This window comes from Chiloscyllium plagiosum, chromosome 3 (assembly GCF_004010195.1).
Source record: "Chiloscyllium plagiosum isolate BGI_BamShark_2017 chromosome 3, ASM401019v2, whole genome shotgun sequence".
NCBI classification, from domain to species: domain Eukaryota; kingdom Metazoa; phylum Chordata; class Chondrichthyes; order Orectolobiformes; family Hemiscylliidae; genus Chiloscyllium; species Chiloscyllium plagiosum.
Genome location: NC_057712.1, coordinates 57226343 through 57244549, shown reverse-complemented (window position 1 = coordinate 57244549; position 18207 = coordinate 57226343). Strand labels below are relative to the sequence as shown.

The window sequence follows — 18207 nt, the reverse complement described above, 5'->3', positions numbered from 1 at the left end:
ACAGAAATTGCTGGAAAAGGTCAGTAGGTCTGGCAGCATCTAAGGAGAGAAATCAGAGTTAACACTTCGGGTCCAATGACCCTTCCGCAGAACTGATAGCAACTAGGACAATGTTGGTTTTTATGCCGAAGGTGGGGTGGGGGAGGAGTAAGGAGTAAATGACTCATGGAGCTAGCACCTAAAATAGAAGGAGCAGGAAGGAGTCCCAACATAATGTGCAAAAGGTACACATGAAACACTGGTCAGCAATGAATTTGTGCCTCAATGCTGGGAGTCACAAGAAATATATTTTTCTTTAGTCAATTTGTTTGTTCCCTTGAAATGAGTCTGAAGAGGATGCGGTTGGTTTGTCAATATCTCAGTGGCAGGTGGGTTTTATGTTTTTGACTGTGAGAACCAATACTGATCATACTATCTAAGGTAGTCAATGTCAGGAACCACTGATATGCATAAATCCAGAGTGATTATGCCAGTTTCTAGTGCTGAAAACAATTGGGATTTACAGTTTTCCATTTTTGCTGCATTAAATCGTTTGGCAGCTTTTTAAAAACAAGGGTAACTTTCAGTTTCAGATCATTTATTCTTAAAAAAAAGACTATTAAACCTAAAGCCACAAATTTTCTTTTACAGCAATGTGGAAAATCGTTGGGAAAGTTATTCAAGACTACAATATGTTTAGATATAACACCAACACCAAATAGTTATATGCAAATATTATTGTCAGACAGTAATAATTAGAGAGTAAATATCTGCTTCCACATAATAGTATTGTCATTGTAAAGCTTTGTGAAATTAAAATCTTTTAGCCTGAAGGAATCACTGGATCATCCTGCATGAAATGTGGAAGTGCCACCAAAATCCTCCTGGAGACCATTTTCCTGGCTGAACACAAGGCTTTGGCAAACAACAGTGATATACAGATGGGTATGTGCAAATTAGTTTCCTCCCATAATTTTGTGAATTGTTTTGTATTTCTAGCTAATTTTCTAGTCAATTGTGGATTTTTATATTGTAAAATGCTGCCAATCTAAAATGAAAGAAATAAAGCAGAGAAGCCTATTTGATGATTGAAAGAGCAGTTTGAAAGTGAATAGAATTTTGCATGTTTACTTTTATCATTATTCAATGCATTTTCAGCACATTCTTTTATCTTGATGATATATGCATAGAGGATTTCCCTTCGTATAACCATTATCCGGTAAGATTCAAATTCAGCACAGGTAATTGACTTTGACAAGAAAATCAGGGCAGATATCTATGCCTACAACCCCCTAGCTGCTGTTAAGATCATTATTGACAGAGCCTTCACAACCTTTTTGGCCAAGATGCCTCAGATTGGAAATTAATGTCAGGTACAGACTGAGAAACAGATGTTGTATTAAAATCTCTTAAAAAGGTGGGTGAGACATTAGCAATCATGGTAAAAGAGGCAAAATGTGAGGCTAGAGATTTGTAAGAAGTCTTTAGTTACTTTCTTTAATAAATGTAAGTATTGGTTGGAAATAAACCAGCAAGTTAATAGAAGTAGCAACTAAATGTCAGTATATTTTATAGAATAGCTGCAGTATACAAAATGCAGAATGAGTAATAAAATAGTATATATTGGCTCAGTAGTTGTTTTTCAATTAGTTACCTTGAATTTGTCAAGTTCCATACAATGCATTCTGACACACATCTTGGGACTTAATAAACATTGACTCTTAGAAAGATTGCGGGACACAATTGTTAAGGACTGCATGCAATTTTTAAAATAGTGACCCAACCAAACTATATCACATTTTAGGTTGCATATTAATGAATGTACAGAAACAGGTCTTTAATATCTGATGTTTTATTAATAGTTTTCAAAGTTATTTAAAGCAGAATATAATTAAAAATCATGACAGGAATTTGAGCATGACTTTTACCATTTCTAAGGGAAAAGAAGATAATAAAGCTGTTGGAAACGTGACACAAAACAAAAAATGCTAGCAAAAATGACATCCATCATAGGTGATGCCTATGTTTCCGTCATTTCTTTGTTTCTGTTTTTAATGTGATTATATTGTCAGTCAAGTGGGTATTCTAGAATGCCATAAGAATAAACATCCAGGCAGCACAAAAATCATGAAACAAGGATTCCTTATTTCACTGGCATCAGGTCATTATGAACATGAAAGGAAATTAAAACTAAACAAGAAGAGCAGAGTATTTACACGGGGAATTAAATTAGTGATTCATATACGGTTGAGGAAATCCTTTGTCTGACTCATTCCTTCCCATAAGGCCTCCTTTGTCCAAAAAATGCTTTCCTCCAGAAAAGGTGCATTTGACTGTTCCAGCTCCCTGCTCGGTACTGTGCATCACTGTCACCACCTGCTGCTGGAGATCCTGGTCCAACTGATCAGGTTACCTTGCTTGTTGCCTTCCCACACTGTTGCTGTGGAAGTTTTCTGTCAAATTCATAGTAAAAATAAAATCAAAAATGAACAAGTGGATCAAAAAACTTGCTCCTTCTACACTGTTCATGTATAATTTAACATATCACAGATTCTACTGTACCTCTTGAAAATTCTATACAAAATTCTACATCAGGATAATTGTGAGGAAGTCACTCTCAGATCTCCATATTTTGAGGCGAGCTTAAAGGGATCAACAGGAGAACTATTAGTTTCATTGGATATTCTGTTATCTCAGTATTAACCAAGACTCATTGCGGACGTAAACCCAGCACTGAACTCCATAACCTAAATTTAAGCATATGATATTTATTGATGAAAAGTTACACTGGATGAACATGTAAACTTCTATTATGTAACTAATAATGAAGTCTTCCCACCCCAATGCTCTAACTAGTAAACATTACCTATAATTAAATATGCTTGATACTGTCCCATTGATATGTTACTATTCTAATGTTGAAAATAAGAAGCTTCCATAATTGGTATAAAATTAAATATAAGAAGATCATAAGCCAAAAAAAAATAAGTATGACATTTTCTATAATTTGTCTATCCATGTTCTCAAAAGTAAGAGGCTATGGTGAAATATGTTTGCCTCTTTAGTTGAATGCTTGGAGTTAAGGAGATTAATCAGGTGAGATGGTTAATCTTGCCACTGTCCTGCTTTCACTCTGATTAAAAAGGGATTTTAATAAACATATTAGGACAAAACGGTAATTAGGGAGAGAATAGGGCTCTTCAAAGATCAGCAAGGCAGCATATGTGTGGAGCTGCAGGAGATGGGAGAGATACCAAATGAGTATTTTGCATCAGTAGAGAAGGACATGAAAGATATAGAATGTAGGGAAATAGGTGGTGACGTCTTGAAAAATGTTCATATTACAGAGAAAGAGATGCTGGATGTCTTGAAATGCATAAAAGTAAATAAATCCCCAGGACCTGATCAGGTGCACCCTAGAATTCTGTGGGAAGCTAAGGAAGTGATGCTGGCCCCCTTGCTGAGATATTTGTATCTCAGGTGCCGGATGACTGGAAGTTGGCTAATGTGGTTCACCAGTTAAGAAAGCTGGTAAGGAATTATAGACTGGTGAGGCTGACATCAGTGGTGAGCAAGTTGTTGGAGGGAATCCTAAGGGGCAGGATTTACATGTATTTGGAAAGGCAAGGACTGATTAGGGATAGCCAGGATGGCTTTGTGTGTGGGAAATCATGTTTCCTGAACTTGATTAAGTTTTTTTGAAGAGATAACAAAGAGGATTGATGAAGGCAGAGCGCCAGGTGTGATCTCTGGACTTCAGTAAGACATTCAACAAGGCTGGTTAGCAAAGTTAGATCTCATGAAATACAAGGAGAACTAGCCATTTGGACACAGAATTGGTGCGAAGGTTGCAGACATGTGGTGGTGCTGGGGAGTTGCTTTTCGGATTGGGGTCCTGTGACCAGCAGTATGTCACAAGGATCGGTGCTGTGTCCACTATGTTTCATCATTTATACAAATGATTTGGATGTGAACATAGAAGGTATTGTTAGTAAGTTTGCAGATGACACCAAAATTGGAAATGTAGTGGACAGCGAAGAAGGTTACCTCAGAGTACAACAGGATCTTGATCAGATGGGCCAATGAGCTGAGGAGTGGCAGATGGAGTTTAATTTAGATAAGTGTGAAGTGCTGCATTTTGGGAAAGCAAATCTTAGTAGGACATATATACTTAATGAAAAGGCCATGCGGAGTGTTGCTGAACAAAGAGACCTTGGAGTGCAGGTTCATAGCTGCTTGAAAGTAGAGTCATAAGTTGATAGGATATTGAAGAAGGCGTTTGGTATGCTTTCCTTTATTGGTCAGAGCAATGTCTATAGGAGATGGGAGGTCATGTTGTCGCTGTACAGGACGTTAGTTAGGCCACTTTTGGAATATTGCGTGCAAATCTGGTCTCCTTCCTGTCAGAAGGATGTTGAGAAACCTGAAACGGTTCAGAAAAGATTTACAAGGATGTTGCCAAGGTTGGAGGATTTGAGCTATAGGGAGAGACTGAATAGACTGGGGTTGATTTTCCTGGAGCGTTAGAGGCTGAGGGGTGACCTCATACAGGTTTATAAAATCATGAGGGGCATGGATAAGATAAATAGACAAAGTCTTTTCCCAGGGTTGGGGGAATCCAGAACTAGAGGGCATAGGTTTAGGGTGAGAGGGGAAAGATATAAAAGGGAACTAAGGGGCAACTTTTTCTCGCAGAGGGTGGTGCATGCATGGAATGAGCTGCCAGTGGAAGTGGTGGAGGCTGGTACAATTACAGCATTTGAAAGGCATTTGGATGGGCATATGAATAGGGAGGGTTTAGACAGACATGGACCAAATGCTGGCAAATGGGACTGGATTAGGCTAGGATATCTGGTCGGCATGGATGAGTTGGACCGAAAGGTCTGTTTCCGTGTTGTACATCTTTATGACTCTAAGTCTGAGGAAGGAAAGTGCATATTTGGCCTTCCTGCCTTTCTGCTCATTCAGGCTCTTAAGTGGATATTTAATGACCTCCTTAAGGAGCTAATCCCAATGGGGCTAGTATTTAGTTCCACTGTGAGTGAGCCTTTCACCCTGTAATTTACACAAGTAAATACGTGTGCACTATTTATCTCCATGAAAAGTCAGTTTATACTTTCAAGTCACCCATGTCCGTTCAAGAAACCCCTCATTCCCTTATCCTGCAAAGTTTCTCCTATTGAGTTTGGCAGTGGAAGAAGCCCAGGATTTGCATGTCCTTGGCAGAGTTGGAGGGGGAGTTTAAGTGTTCGACCACAGGTTGGTAGGATTGTTTACTATGTGTCCCAGAGATGTTCTTTGAAGCATTCTGCAAGTTGGTGATCTGTCTCCCCAGTGTAGAGGAGACCACATCGAGAGCAATGGACTCAGTACATGATGTGTGGAAGTACAGGTGGATGTTCCAGGTTGGATCTGTTGGATGTGGATCTGGACTGTTCCAGGTTTTATACCTCTTGCAGTGGTAGGGAAAGACACCAGGAGCGGAGGGTAGTTTTTTCAGAGGTATGGACCGAGCTAGGGTGTCACGGAGGGAATGGTCTCTGCAGAATGCTGTTGGGGTGGGGAGGGAACTATATCACTGGTGGTGGGGTCTGTTTGTAGATGGTGGAAATGATGGAGGATGATGCAATGTATGCGGAGGTTGATGGGGTGGAAGGTGAGGAATAGGGGCGTTTTGTCCTTGTTGCAATTGGAGGGATGGGGTTCAAGTGCAGAGGTGTGGAAAGTGGAGGAGATGCACTGGAGGGCATCGTCAACTATGTGGGAGGGGAAATTGGAGTCTTCGAAGAAGGAGGCCATCTCAGATGTTCTGTGGTGGAATTCGTTCTCCTGGAAGCAGATGCGGTGGAGGCAGAAGAATTGGGAGTAAGGAATAGCATTTTTACTGGAGGCAGGGTGGGAGGAGGTGTAGTACAGGTATCTGTGGGAGTCAGTGGGTTTGTAGTAGATGTCCATGTTAAGTCGGTCGCCAGAAACGGAGATGAAAAGGTCCAGGAAGGGGAGGGAGGTGTTCAAGATGGTTCAGGTGTATTTGAAGTTGAGTGGAAAGTTTTTGTGAAGTTGATGAACAGTTCAACCTCCTTGTGGGAGCACAAGGTGGCGCCAATACAGTCATCAATGTAACAGAGCAAAAGGTGGGGAATGGTGCTGGTGTATCTGTGAAAGATGGATTGTTCCACGTGTCCAATGAAGAGTCAAGCATACCTGGGACCCATGTGGGTGCCTGTGGCTACCCCTTTGATCTAGAAGAAGTGGGAGGATTGGAAGCAGAAGTTGTTAAGGGTGAGGACTAGTTCAGCCAAATGGATGAGGATGTCAGTGGAAGGGTCATGGTTGGCTCAGCGGGATAGGAAGAAGCGGAGGGCTTGGAGGCCTTTGTCATGGTGAATGGATGTGTGCAGGGACTGGATGTCCATGGTGAAGATGAGGCATTAGGAGCCAGGGACATGAAAGTCACGGAGGAGATGGAAGGCGTAGGTGGTGTCCTGAAAATATGTGGGGGATTCCTGGACAAAGGGAGACAAGACAGTGTCGAGGTATGCAGAGATACGTTTGGTGCGGCAGGCTGAGACAATGGGTCGACTGGGGCAGTCAGGTTTGTAAATTTTGGGTAGGAGGTAGAACTCAGCAGTGCGGGGTTCCCGGACTATGGGGCTGGAGGCTGTTGGTGGGAGATCCCCTGAGGTTGTGGATGGTCTGGGAGATGATGGTTTGGTGATGGAAGGTGAGGTTGTGGTCATGAGGGCAGTAGGAGGAGGAGTTTGGGAGTTGTCACCTGGCTTCAGCTGTAGAGATTGGTGTGCAAAACTACCACTGAACTCCTCCTTATCTGCTGGTTTGATGGTGAGGTTGGGGTTGGAGCGGAGGGAATTGAGGGTTGTGCATTGCAAGGGTGAGGAGGGTGGACTGGTTGAGGCTTTCCACAGCTCCGCTTTTGAACCCTACCCCTCCTATCGCAACAAGGACAGAACCCACCCTCGCCCCCCCTCCACGGTCGTCACGATCCCCTGCCACCAACAACCTCCAGATACATCGTATCATTCTCCACAATGTCCGCTGCCAACAAACAGACCCCACCACCAGGGATATATTTCCCTTCCCATCCCATCTGTATTCCAGAGAGATCATTGTCTCCCTGACTCCCTTGTTAGGTTCACACCCCCATCAACCCACCCTCCACTCCTGGCACGTTCCCCTGCCACCACAGGAAGTGCAAAACCTGAGCCCACACCTCCCACCTCAACACTGTCCAAGGCTCCAAAGGATCCTTCCACATCCAACAGAGATTTACCTGTACTTCCACACACGTCATCTACTGTGTCCGTCGCTTTCCATGTGGGCTCCTCTATGTTGAAGAGACAGGACGCCAACTTGCAGAATGCTTCAGACAATATCTCTGGGACACATGCACTAAACAACCCCACCACCCTCTGGCCAACACTTTAACACCCACTTCCACTCTGACAAGGATATGTAAGTCCTGGGCCTCCTCCTCCGCCAAACTCTAGCCACCCGACTCTTGGAAGAAGAACATCTCATCTTCCACCTTGGGACCCTCTAACCACATGGGATCAATGTGGATTTCACCAATTTCCTCATTTATCCTCCCCCCACCTTATTCCAGATCCCACCTTCCAATTTGGCACCACCCTCTTGAACTGTCCTATCTGTCCATCTTCCTTCCCACCTATCCACTCCACCCTGCTCTCCAACCTGTCGCCTTCATCTACCTATCATATTGCCAGCTACCTTCCTGCCCAGCCCCACCCCACCCCCTCCCATTTATCTCTCAGCCCCTTTGGGCCACCCGCTCATTACTGATGAAGGGTTTATGCTTGAAACTTTAACTCTCCTGCTCCTTAGGTGCTGCCTGACTGGCTGTGCTTTCTTGTTAATTGGCCTGGTGAAGGCAAGATGAAAGTTGCCAATAAAATATGTTTTTTTTTCAGAAAGACCTTGAATGCCAGTTTTGTTTTAGGAAGTAACTGTATGGTTGAGAACTGTGGAAATTAATTGGGTAAGGATGCGCCTTTAGTGAGGAAGATGGAGTTCTGTCCATTCCAGGCATCAGTGCAAACTAGTGTTGGCGCCTCATCTGGGTAGAAATCTCATGTTTCTCAGTCTTTCTAAATATTCCAGCTTTACCACACGTTTTCTGTCCACATTACTGCCACCCCATTATGCCTTGGCTACAGGAAATTCAGGACCAATTTCTTCAACTATATCCAAATTATCTATCTATTTCAAAGATATTTTTATAATAGCAAAAATTTATTATATACTTTTCAAATTAAAATTGTTGAAGGCAATCTGAATAAATTAAATTAGACCACTAAATTAGGTTATTGAAAATAAAACAGTGCCCGGCACTTCTTAATATAAAATAAAGAACTACAGATGCTGGAGATCTGAAATAATCAAAAAGAGAAACATCTGGAGAACCTCAGCAGATCAGCAGCCTCTGTGCAGATTTGGAGATAGTGAGGGCTGCAGATGCTGGAGGGTCAGAGTCGATAAAGTATGGAGCTGGAAAAAGCACCGCAGGTCAAGTCACATCAGAGGAGGAGGGGAGTCAACGTTTCAGGTCCTGATGAAAGATCCCCGTTGTGCTTTTTCTAGCTCCACACTTTATTGACTCAGCCTCTATGCATGAGAAAACAGCGTAAATATTTCAAGTCCAGTGACCCTTTGAAGTGTTCAGTATTCTGAAGAAGGTCACTGGACTCAAAACATTAACATTGTTTTCTCTGCACAGAAGCTGCCAGACCTGCTGAGTTTTCCCCGTAATTTCTGATTTTGCTTGCAGACCTAAGTTCTATTGGGTTCATGATGTCTGTTATCTTCATTTAAGGGACGAGAGTATTGTTAACATGCTAGTGTTTGTTGCTTATCTCTGTTTGCCCTTGAGAAGGTGCTGAAAAGTTTTCTCCTTCACAGTTCAGTATTTTTTCAGGACCATTTTGGATGGAATTTATGAAACAACTGCACTAACAAGGTTTTTAAGTCACTTTTAGGTCAGACTATTAAGTACAGTAGAGTTCCTTCTCGAAAGGACATTTATGAACCAGATAGGTTTGCACAATAATTCACTAGTTATATGGCTATTTTTACTGATACTAGCTGTTTCTCAAGATTTATTAAACTGGATGGATTTAAAGTTTCTATGGTTCATTTGTTTTGAATTTCTATCATTGAATCATAGTCCAGACCACAGAATTAATAGTCCTCTAACACAACAATATATAATGGGAGTTATTGTTGACTGAGTGGTAAATAATTTGATTACCAAGCTGCTACTATTCAAATTAGTGTAATGACATACACCTTGCATTTGATAATGTGGTCTGGTTACTGAACAAGTAATATAAATACTTATCAGTTTGGTAATACAAATATAATAATGGTGGAAATGTGCTTGGTTTCATAAATCTTCGAGACGCCTGGGTTCAAGTCCTAACAGCTCCAGAGATGTGTAGTACTATCTCTGAACTGATGGATTAAAACATTCTCAAAGTACATAACATTACTGTGATACTTGTGCAAATCCCAAACGGGCTTGGATGTGAAACTGATGCATATTTTGTTAGAAAAGTAAAATTCAAATAATACAATTGAGATGAGTAAGAATGAGTGTGGTTGTTTGGAAATTCACAGGAGTCTGCTGGACTTGCTGAGAAGTTATGAAAAAGCTCAGATGCTCACAGTAAAAAGATTGCTGCTTTTAGTGAAGCAGACTGGTGCAAGGTAAGGCCACTGTAGTAAAATAAAGTCAACACTCCTGTGAATAAACAGAAACTGGCATTATTAAACATTACAATGTGCAAAAGACAGCAGGAAACAACTATTGATTTCGAGCTCCGGAAACCTAGGTAACCAGTTTAATTTGATCTGATGTCAGTGTGACATAGCTCCTTTTGTCTGTGGTCAGTAATGATGCCTAAATTAAACATACAATTCCCTCTCCTTTACAGCTACCAAAAAATAAGTTAATATCAGTAAATAATTCTGGCCAGATGTTAACACTAACAGAACATCTATAATCTCCCCAAGTAATTAAATTGCAGCAGACTCATAGGACAGATGGTGTGACCAGCTGCAGTAGTCATACTTGTAAGGCAGGTATTCGTGCAGACTTGAATATAGTCCAGGAGTGTTATCGAACAAATTCTGCCTCTGACTTGATCCAGGTAATAAGCTAAATACTCAGAATTTCAGGCTACAAGGAAGGCATGCAAATTAGCTCTGAGAACTGTTCCACCCAACCAAATGTAAGGCTTAAGAAGTTGTCAACATTAAAGTACTACTAATTTCATTAATTGGAGATTCTTACAACTAATAAGAATTAATTAACTTTCATTGAAAGGTATTGCCTGCCACCCAGTGGCTGTTGAGAAGTGTAGTACCAAAACTGAGAACAAGAGGAGAAGAAGTGGCACAACAGTCAGCGAATACAAGTGGCATTCAGTTCACGTTCAGAGTGAACTGAATACCAAATGTTTTAAAATATTTATTTGTTCTCTGCCACTGATGCTACTTTCAGCAACCAAATGCAGTGACTGCAATCAGCCAAGTGTAAGAAAAATGTCACATTTTGAAGCAGCCCTAAGAATGTTTAGCCATTTGAGTGTTTTAAAATGGCACAGAACGTAAGGATTGGACTTAAATGGGAATAAATACATTTTTGGATTTTACACCCTTTCTCCTGAAGATTTGGTGAATGGGAGAGGGATCCCTTTAAACTGACAGGATATTGACTCTTTAACCTGACTTTGGTTTTGTTTCTTAATGTGATTTATAATAAACCATCAAGTTGTTTTATTGCAATAGTAAGATTTTGCTACACTTTTGGAATTGGTAAGAATGCAACACTCCCTCTGAGCTGAAAATTAAACCAAGGCACCAACTGCCTGCTCAGATGGTTATAAGGTAACTCATAGTACTTTCCAAAGGCTTTCAGCACTTTTCCAAGTGTCCAAGCTATCAATCCTTTGTTGGCTAATATGACCAAAAACAAGTTACATTTCTGAAAATTCTCCTGCTGCTTGTGAGATTTCAGAATGTGCAAAATTAGTTATTCAATTAGCCTGTAGAACTGTGACTACACCTCAAAAACAACTGACATGATGTAAAACATTTTGCGTGATACAATTGTTCATGAAAAAGCTTCAAAGGTAGATGTTTTTTCATTCTATAAGTTATAGAATAGACTTACACTATAAGTTTCATACTTGACCCTTACATACTACTGCCTCCAAAAGGTATGTATTTCTATCCAGATGCCAGACCTCTGAATGTTTTAACATTTGCTGAAAGATTGCAATATTAATCCCCATTGTCATCTATGAATAATAAACATCTTAACCACTGATTGCACTTACTTACATTGGATGCCCAGAAAGTTAATCTCTCAATGCATTGTTTTCAGAAAACATCTTCACACAAATTTTTGAAAAACACTGACCTAATGAATTTGAACTCTGTACATAATTAGCACACACTGATTTTACACATCGGAAGGAATATATGCTATCTTTTTGATTTTCTTTCTAGCTTACAACACAATGGCCATATATTCTACATTGGATGGAAGTCACTTAGAATTATGGGAATCATTGATGCATGTGAATGTGTACCATTTGGAGTAGGTAAATAGAGTTCAATTTTAAGTGCTTATCACTTAGAAAAGTAACACGTTGTTGCAAGATCTAGCACTACACTATGAAGTATTATCCTTCTCTATTAGATATCCTTTGGGGCCATAGCAAAAGCATGTAATAGTGGAAAGGGATTTTACCTGGTTTCTCTGTTCAACTGGAGACATAAGCAATGTGCATTACAGTAAAAGTTATGGTTTATCAGGGTTGGAATGGAAGGCTCATACACCAAGTTTAATACAGTTTCTAAGTGCATTAAATAACCAACCTGATAAAATGACAGTTAGGAAATCTTAGGTTTGACCTAAAACTCAGTTATGATTGTGGTGCTGTAATTTGTAGTGGAGGAGTTACTAACTGATTTACAATCCAAACCAAAACGGGTTCTTTATTATTTCTAAAATATGTTGTCAAAGCTTTTCATCTTTTATTCATCAAGACAAATGCAAGAATGCCAAATTTCAAATGATCACAGCAATTTACACTTCAGCAATATGTGTAAACAATGGATTGATGTTATCATCAGGGTGCTGATTGATTGGAACACGCATGGACTCTGACCATGCCATTGAGATGGAGGAACCAATGGGAAAATAAAGGACCACCATGCGTCTGCCAATTCAAAAAATGAGCAAGACGCATATTGTTTTTGTTTGCAGAGTTAGGGTTCTTCATGTGTATGTTGACTCTATCAATCTCTTTACGTGATTTTTCTGTGGTGATATTTCTGTGTCACATCACTAAAAATGGACATCAGTATTTGATATTTTGTCTTATGCAAAGCATGAAACACAAAGATCATGTTCAGTTTGAAGAATGCTCTGTGCATTGTTTACAGTGCATTGACTTGTGATTGAAAAATTATTTTGATCATGGCCAACTAAAGAAGAATGCTTTCAATAATCTCTAAATGACAATTTTTGCATTTATTTGGTCTTTTCTGTTTCACGTTTCCTTGAAATGTTTTTCGTTGTCCATCTGTAAGTATTAAATCTGACAAATGCTGTTACAGCCCAAAAAAAGCTAGGTATTCAAAATTGTCTTTAATAAACAGAACCTTCTACTTGATTTTGGGAGTTTATAAGCATGTTTGGGAGAAGCATACAGTGAAGTGTTACTTTCAACAAGTGATTAAGATAGACTAACCTGAACTGCTTGCTAGGAGACTATCCAGATGCATATAAATCAGATGATTTTGTTATACTTAAAAATTTACTGTCATTCTATTTAGTGTATATATAAGCAATGAAGGCTCTGTGGTGGGGCCAGCCTGTATAGTGTTCGAGGAACAGTATGTAAATTCAGAGAGATCACACAAGATAGAAATATTGCCTTGCTGGTTTGGTTGGAAATGACATCCAAAACATAAAATTGGAAAGATCCTTCTTTGAAAAAATTTGCAGAGAACACAAAGAGTTGTCTTGAGGGATACAATGAATTTCTTCCTTGGCTTTCCATTGTTCCTTTGCTTTGAGAATGAAGATGATGAAGATACACAGGAAGAAAGGGTAAAAGCCCCACAATTGCAACAGCTAGCAGTGCAGGAAACACTTAACCTTCCACTATCCAGCGTGTACAGTCATCGAGCGAAAGAGAAATTCTCTGGATTTCCCTTACAGTTTCTGTAAAGTCTGTGGCTACAATAACTGAGATGTGACAGCTGTTTGTTCCTGGACAAACTCTACATCAGGGACATAGCTTTTATAGTGACTGTGCAAGTGACAGTATGAACCTGGTTGTTTTGAAAAAACTACTTGTGAGATGAGCCACAGCAGGCTAGTGCAGTATGTCAGTGCATTATATATGTGACAGATGGCCTATTCAGTCATGCCTTCAGCTCATGGATCTGGCAAAGCATCCAACAGAGAGATGCTATCAAATATTCAGTAGCTTGATTCGCATAAGTGCAAATTGCAATTGATCCAACTCACATCTGAAAGTACTACTGCATTTATCAACTAAGAAAGGATTTCATTTGCTTAATGTGCAGATAGTGATTGATGTCAGCCCTTTCTTCATAAATGTCAATCTATGCTACTGTGAAATAACCATGATTCTCAGGCAGTCCAGGATACCTGACCTAATCAGCAAGAACACTGTCAGTATGGTTGAATGGTGTGGAGGGAGACCACTGGCATTTATTATGGGAGTTATGAGGTTTTTATTCCGGTTATACAAGAACAGAGGTTGAAATAAAGGTGCAATGAATCAAAATTCTAATAAACAATAGTTCAGCAAACCATTGATATTCACATTTGCCAATTTTATTGAATGGATAAGTTTGGAGTATGCTTTTACTCAAAATCATATTGATGAAAAGTACCATCAATCAGACTAACAAGCTGCACTTCCTTCACAATAACCTGCAAACAGATGCACATTTTGGGCTCCACAAGGCCCACTCAGTCTTAACTTCATTACAGTTTTGATCCAAACAAGTAAAGAAGTCTAGAACTCAAGATGGGATGAGAGTGTGACTGCCCTTGACATCAAGACAGCATTTGATCAAGTATGGTATTATATTAATCATATTTTGGATTAAAAACAGAGGGAGATGGATACAGATCAGTCTGTAAAGGTCTCTTTTAAGCAGTTCAGAAAGAAATTGATAACGAGATTAGAACAAAAGCGTGCTCATTTCTGACTGGTGCAGACTTAGTAGGCCAATGGGCCTTTTTCTACACTGCAGACTTATGTGACTTTTTGACATTTGTGCAGTGAGATGAATGCATCAGTTCCAAGAAGGCATGATATTATAGTCAATTGCCTGGGAGAAATGTTCATGGATAAAATCTTTAAACTGTTGAGTTTGTAGCAGGCAGAATAAATACATTAAGAGAGCTGGTTTAGTTTCAATTCCAGCACAGGAGGCTCAAACATTTCATTCAGAAAAATCTATAATTCAGTTCAGAAGGTAGAACTGTTTCTAGCTTGCGAAAGCCAAGAGAGAATTTGGATCTTCAAGTTCTGGACTTCCCCATCCCAGGGGAAGTCCCACCTTGTCTAATCACCTTATCCATGCCCCTCATGATTTTACAAATCTCTATAAGGTCACTCATCAGCCTCTGACGCTTCAGGAAAAACAGTCTTACATAGAACATAGAACATAGAACATAGAAGAATACAGCGCATCAAGTTCTGGACTTCCCCATCCCAGGGGAAGTCCCACCTTGTCTAATCACCTTATCCATGCCCCTCATGATTTTACAAATCTCTATTAGGTCACCCATCAGCCTCTGACGCTTCAGGAAAAACAGTCTTACATTCTGTAGGTACACCCAAAATGCCATAGGGAGGGAATTGCTTACTGCAATATATTTTGATTAACATGATTTCAAAGGCTGCAATTAAAATTTAGCCTATTGGACAGTTATGTCCATAATTAATAATAGATCATTGCTGTATCATAATATTATGGATACACATGTATTTCTAAGAATATAAGCTACACTGTTGTAATATCTGAAATACAGATAAATGTTAAAAATGTTGTAAAAAGTATATCTTAAAGCCCAGTTTATCTCACAGAGTGTCTTACAATAATTTACATGCTATTGACTAACACTGACGTGCAGTTACATCAAAGGAAAAAACTGCATGCATTTGGTCAGCGGCAATGTGATATATACTCAATGATTAGATGTTTACTGATGTTGATTTTGGGGAAAATGTTGAATAGAATGCTGGGAGAACTCCTTGCTTGTTTTTGAACACTGCTATAGATTGTTAAAATCTCATTCCAATGACATCAGCTTTGGAAGTGGATCATTTCTACTTGTATGTCCTGGAGTTTATAAGCATCTGGAATTGGATATAGATATAAGAACCAGGAGCAGGAGTTGGCAGTTCAACTTCTCAAGCCTGCTCCACCATTTTACATGATAATGGCTGATCTCATCTCAGCCTCAACTCCACCTTCCTGCTCAGTTTACATTAAATTCTATTTCCTCCTTTAATTTACTCCATGTCCTAGCATCCGCCACAGTCTGAGGCAGTGGATTCCATACATTCCGTGGAGGCTCAAACATTTCATTCAGAAAAATCTATAATTCAGTTCAGAAGGTAGAACTGTTTCTAGCTTGCGAAAGCCAAGAGAGAATTTGGATCTTCAAGTTCTGGACTTCCCCATCCCAGGGGAAGTCCCACCTTGTCTAATCACCTTATCCATGCCCCTCATGATTTTACAAATCTCTATAAGGTCACTCATCAGCCTCTGACGCTTCAGGAAAAACAGTCTTACATAGAACATAGAACATAGAACATAGAAGAATACAGCGCAGTACAGGCCCTTCGGCCCTCGATGTTGCGCCGATCCAAGCCCACCTAACCTACACTAGCCCACTATCCTCCATATGCCTATCCAATGCCCGCTTAAATGCCCATAATGAGGGAGAGTCCACCACTGCTACTGGCAGGGCATTCCATGAACTCACGACTCGCTGAGTAAAGAACCTACCCCTAACATCTGTCCTATACCTACCCCCCCTTAATTTAAAGCTATGCCCCCTTGTAATAGCTGACTCCATACGTGGAAAAAGATTCTCACTGTCAACCCTATCTAAACCCCTAATCATCTTGTACACCTCTATCAAGTCATTCTGTAGGTACACCCAAAATGCCATAGGGAGGGAATTCCTGGCATGACAATAGTGAAGGGTGTTGGCATGACCCCACTGGATGCTTTGAATCCAGTTCCTGACCCATTGGCTAAAGGTCACAGAACATTCTGGAGGTCCAGAGCAATTGGGGAATAAAAACACCCCCTCAGCAAAAACCACAGCAAGTCTTATGGCAGAAAACATTACAGCAACCCAAGAAGACTCAGGAGAAAATCTCCTCTGACCTCTGAAATCCCACCTTTGTGGGAGAGAGCCAGCCCTATGTTAGAGAGGAAGGAATTACACTAGGCCAGCACAAACACATCAATTGTTGCAAGTAATACATAGAGCTAGATAAAGAGTAAATATTGTAGGAATTTGGGAAATGCTTACATAGTATTTTTACTAAGGAACATTTTGTTAATCAAGTTAAACCATAAACCAAATTCTGTATCTCTTTGTTTACCTCACCGACAGAAGTGCTTGTGTAAAGTGTTTTTAATACATAAACTGATCGAAGTGTCCAAGCATTGAAAACAGTTTGACTACAACCAGTGAAGAAACTTCCCCCAATTCCTGTTACTCTATGTTTTGATCGGGCTCTCTAATGCCATACTCAGTCAAATGTTGCCTTGATGTTACTGTCACCTCAGTTCTTGAGTTCAGCTCTTTGGTCCATGTTTAGACGAGGGTTGTAATTAAGTCAGGAGCTGAGCGGTCTTAACTGCACCCAAACTGCGTGGACTATTGCTGAGTAAGTGCCACTTATTAACACTGTTAACAATACCTTCCATCATGCTACTGATGATTGAGAATGGACTGAGGGGATGGTAATTGGTCAGGTTGGATACGTCCTCTTTTATTTGGAAGAACACATCATGGTAATTTTCCACATTTCCTGTGTGTCCATGTTGAGGCTGAATGGAACAGCTTGCCTATCGGAGTATAGCTAGATCTGAAGCACTGTCTTCTGTATGATAGCCAGGAATTACAAAAATGCAGACCTTATAATAAATAATGGAGAAAAAGACGATCCAATCATCCTAGATTATGGTAATCTTTTTGAACTTCACATTACTTTCCTCCCATTCCATCCAACTCATCTCAGACTTTATTAGAGCTTCCTAATCCTTTAATTATCTGTACTTTCTTTTCCATATTTCAAAATGCGTTAATTAAATTTGTATTTTAGAATAATTCTTATTTTTGAAATAAATAAATTATTTTATTTTTTAAGAAACCTGGTGGATGGATCTTTGTATTCTAAATCTAATATAGATAAACTACATAGTTGTCCATGCTGGTAACTGAGTAAAGCGTTTAAACTTATATTGTGGCCAGTGGAGTGGTGCGATTAGAGAGACTGCATTTCTTTAGCTTCTTTTATAACGCCCTCCACCCTGATCTCATTCCAGATCAGACCAAGCATGGATGTATCTTTTATTTGTATTGAAGAATTTTATTGCAGTTTTTATGTAAGTGAATGGTTTTCTGGGATGCTTAAGGGGGTCAAAGAAATAATCAATACATTCCTGAGTATTTATGAGTATCTGGAAAGGCACTGCTTGATTAGGGACAGCCAGCACAGATTTGTGAAGGGTAGGTCTTGCCTTACAAGTCTGATTGAATTCTTTGAGGAGGTGACCAAGCATGTGGATGAGGGTAGAGCAGTGGATGTAGTATACATGGATTTTAGTAAGGCATTTGATAAGGTTCCCCATGATAGGCTTATGCGGAAAGTCAGGAGGCAGGGGATAGAGGGAAATTTGGCCAATTAGATAGAAAACTGGCTAACCGGTCGAAGTCAGAGAGTGGTGATAGATGGTAAATATTCAGCCTGGAGCCCAGCTACAAGTGGAGTTCCGCAGGGATCAGTTCTGGGTCCTCTGCTGTTTGTAATTTTTATTAATGACTTGGAAGAGGGAATCGAAGGGTGGGTCAGTAAATTTGCAGATAATACGAAGATTGGTGGAGTT

The 18207-nt window shown here is 40.0% G+C and overlaps 1 protein-coding gene across 1 annotated transcript in view; it reads left to right on the top strand.

Moving 5' to 3' along the window:
• Window positions 1-18207, top strand: part of gckr (glucokinase (hexokinase 4) regulator) — a 65220-nt gene that overhangs the window by 32718 nt on the left and 14295 nt on the right. Inside the window, 4 exon segments of the mRNA XM_043687503.1 lie at window positions 807-924; window positions 3045-3075; window positions 9634-9723; window positions 11530-11624. Coding sequence (XP_043543438.1) covers window positions 807-924; window positions 3045-3075; window positions 9634-9723; window positions 11530-11624 — 334 coding nt within the window.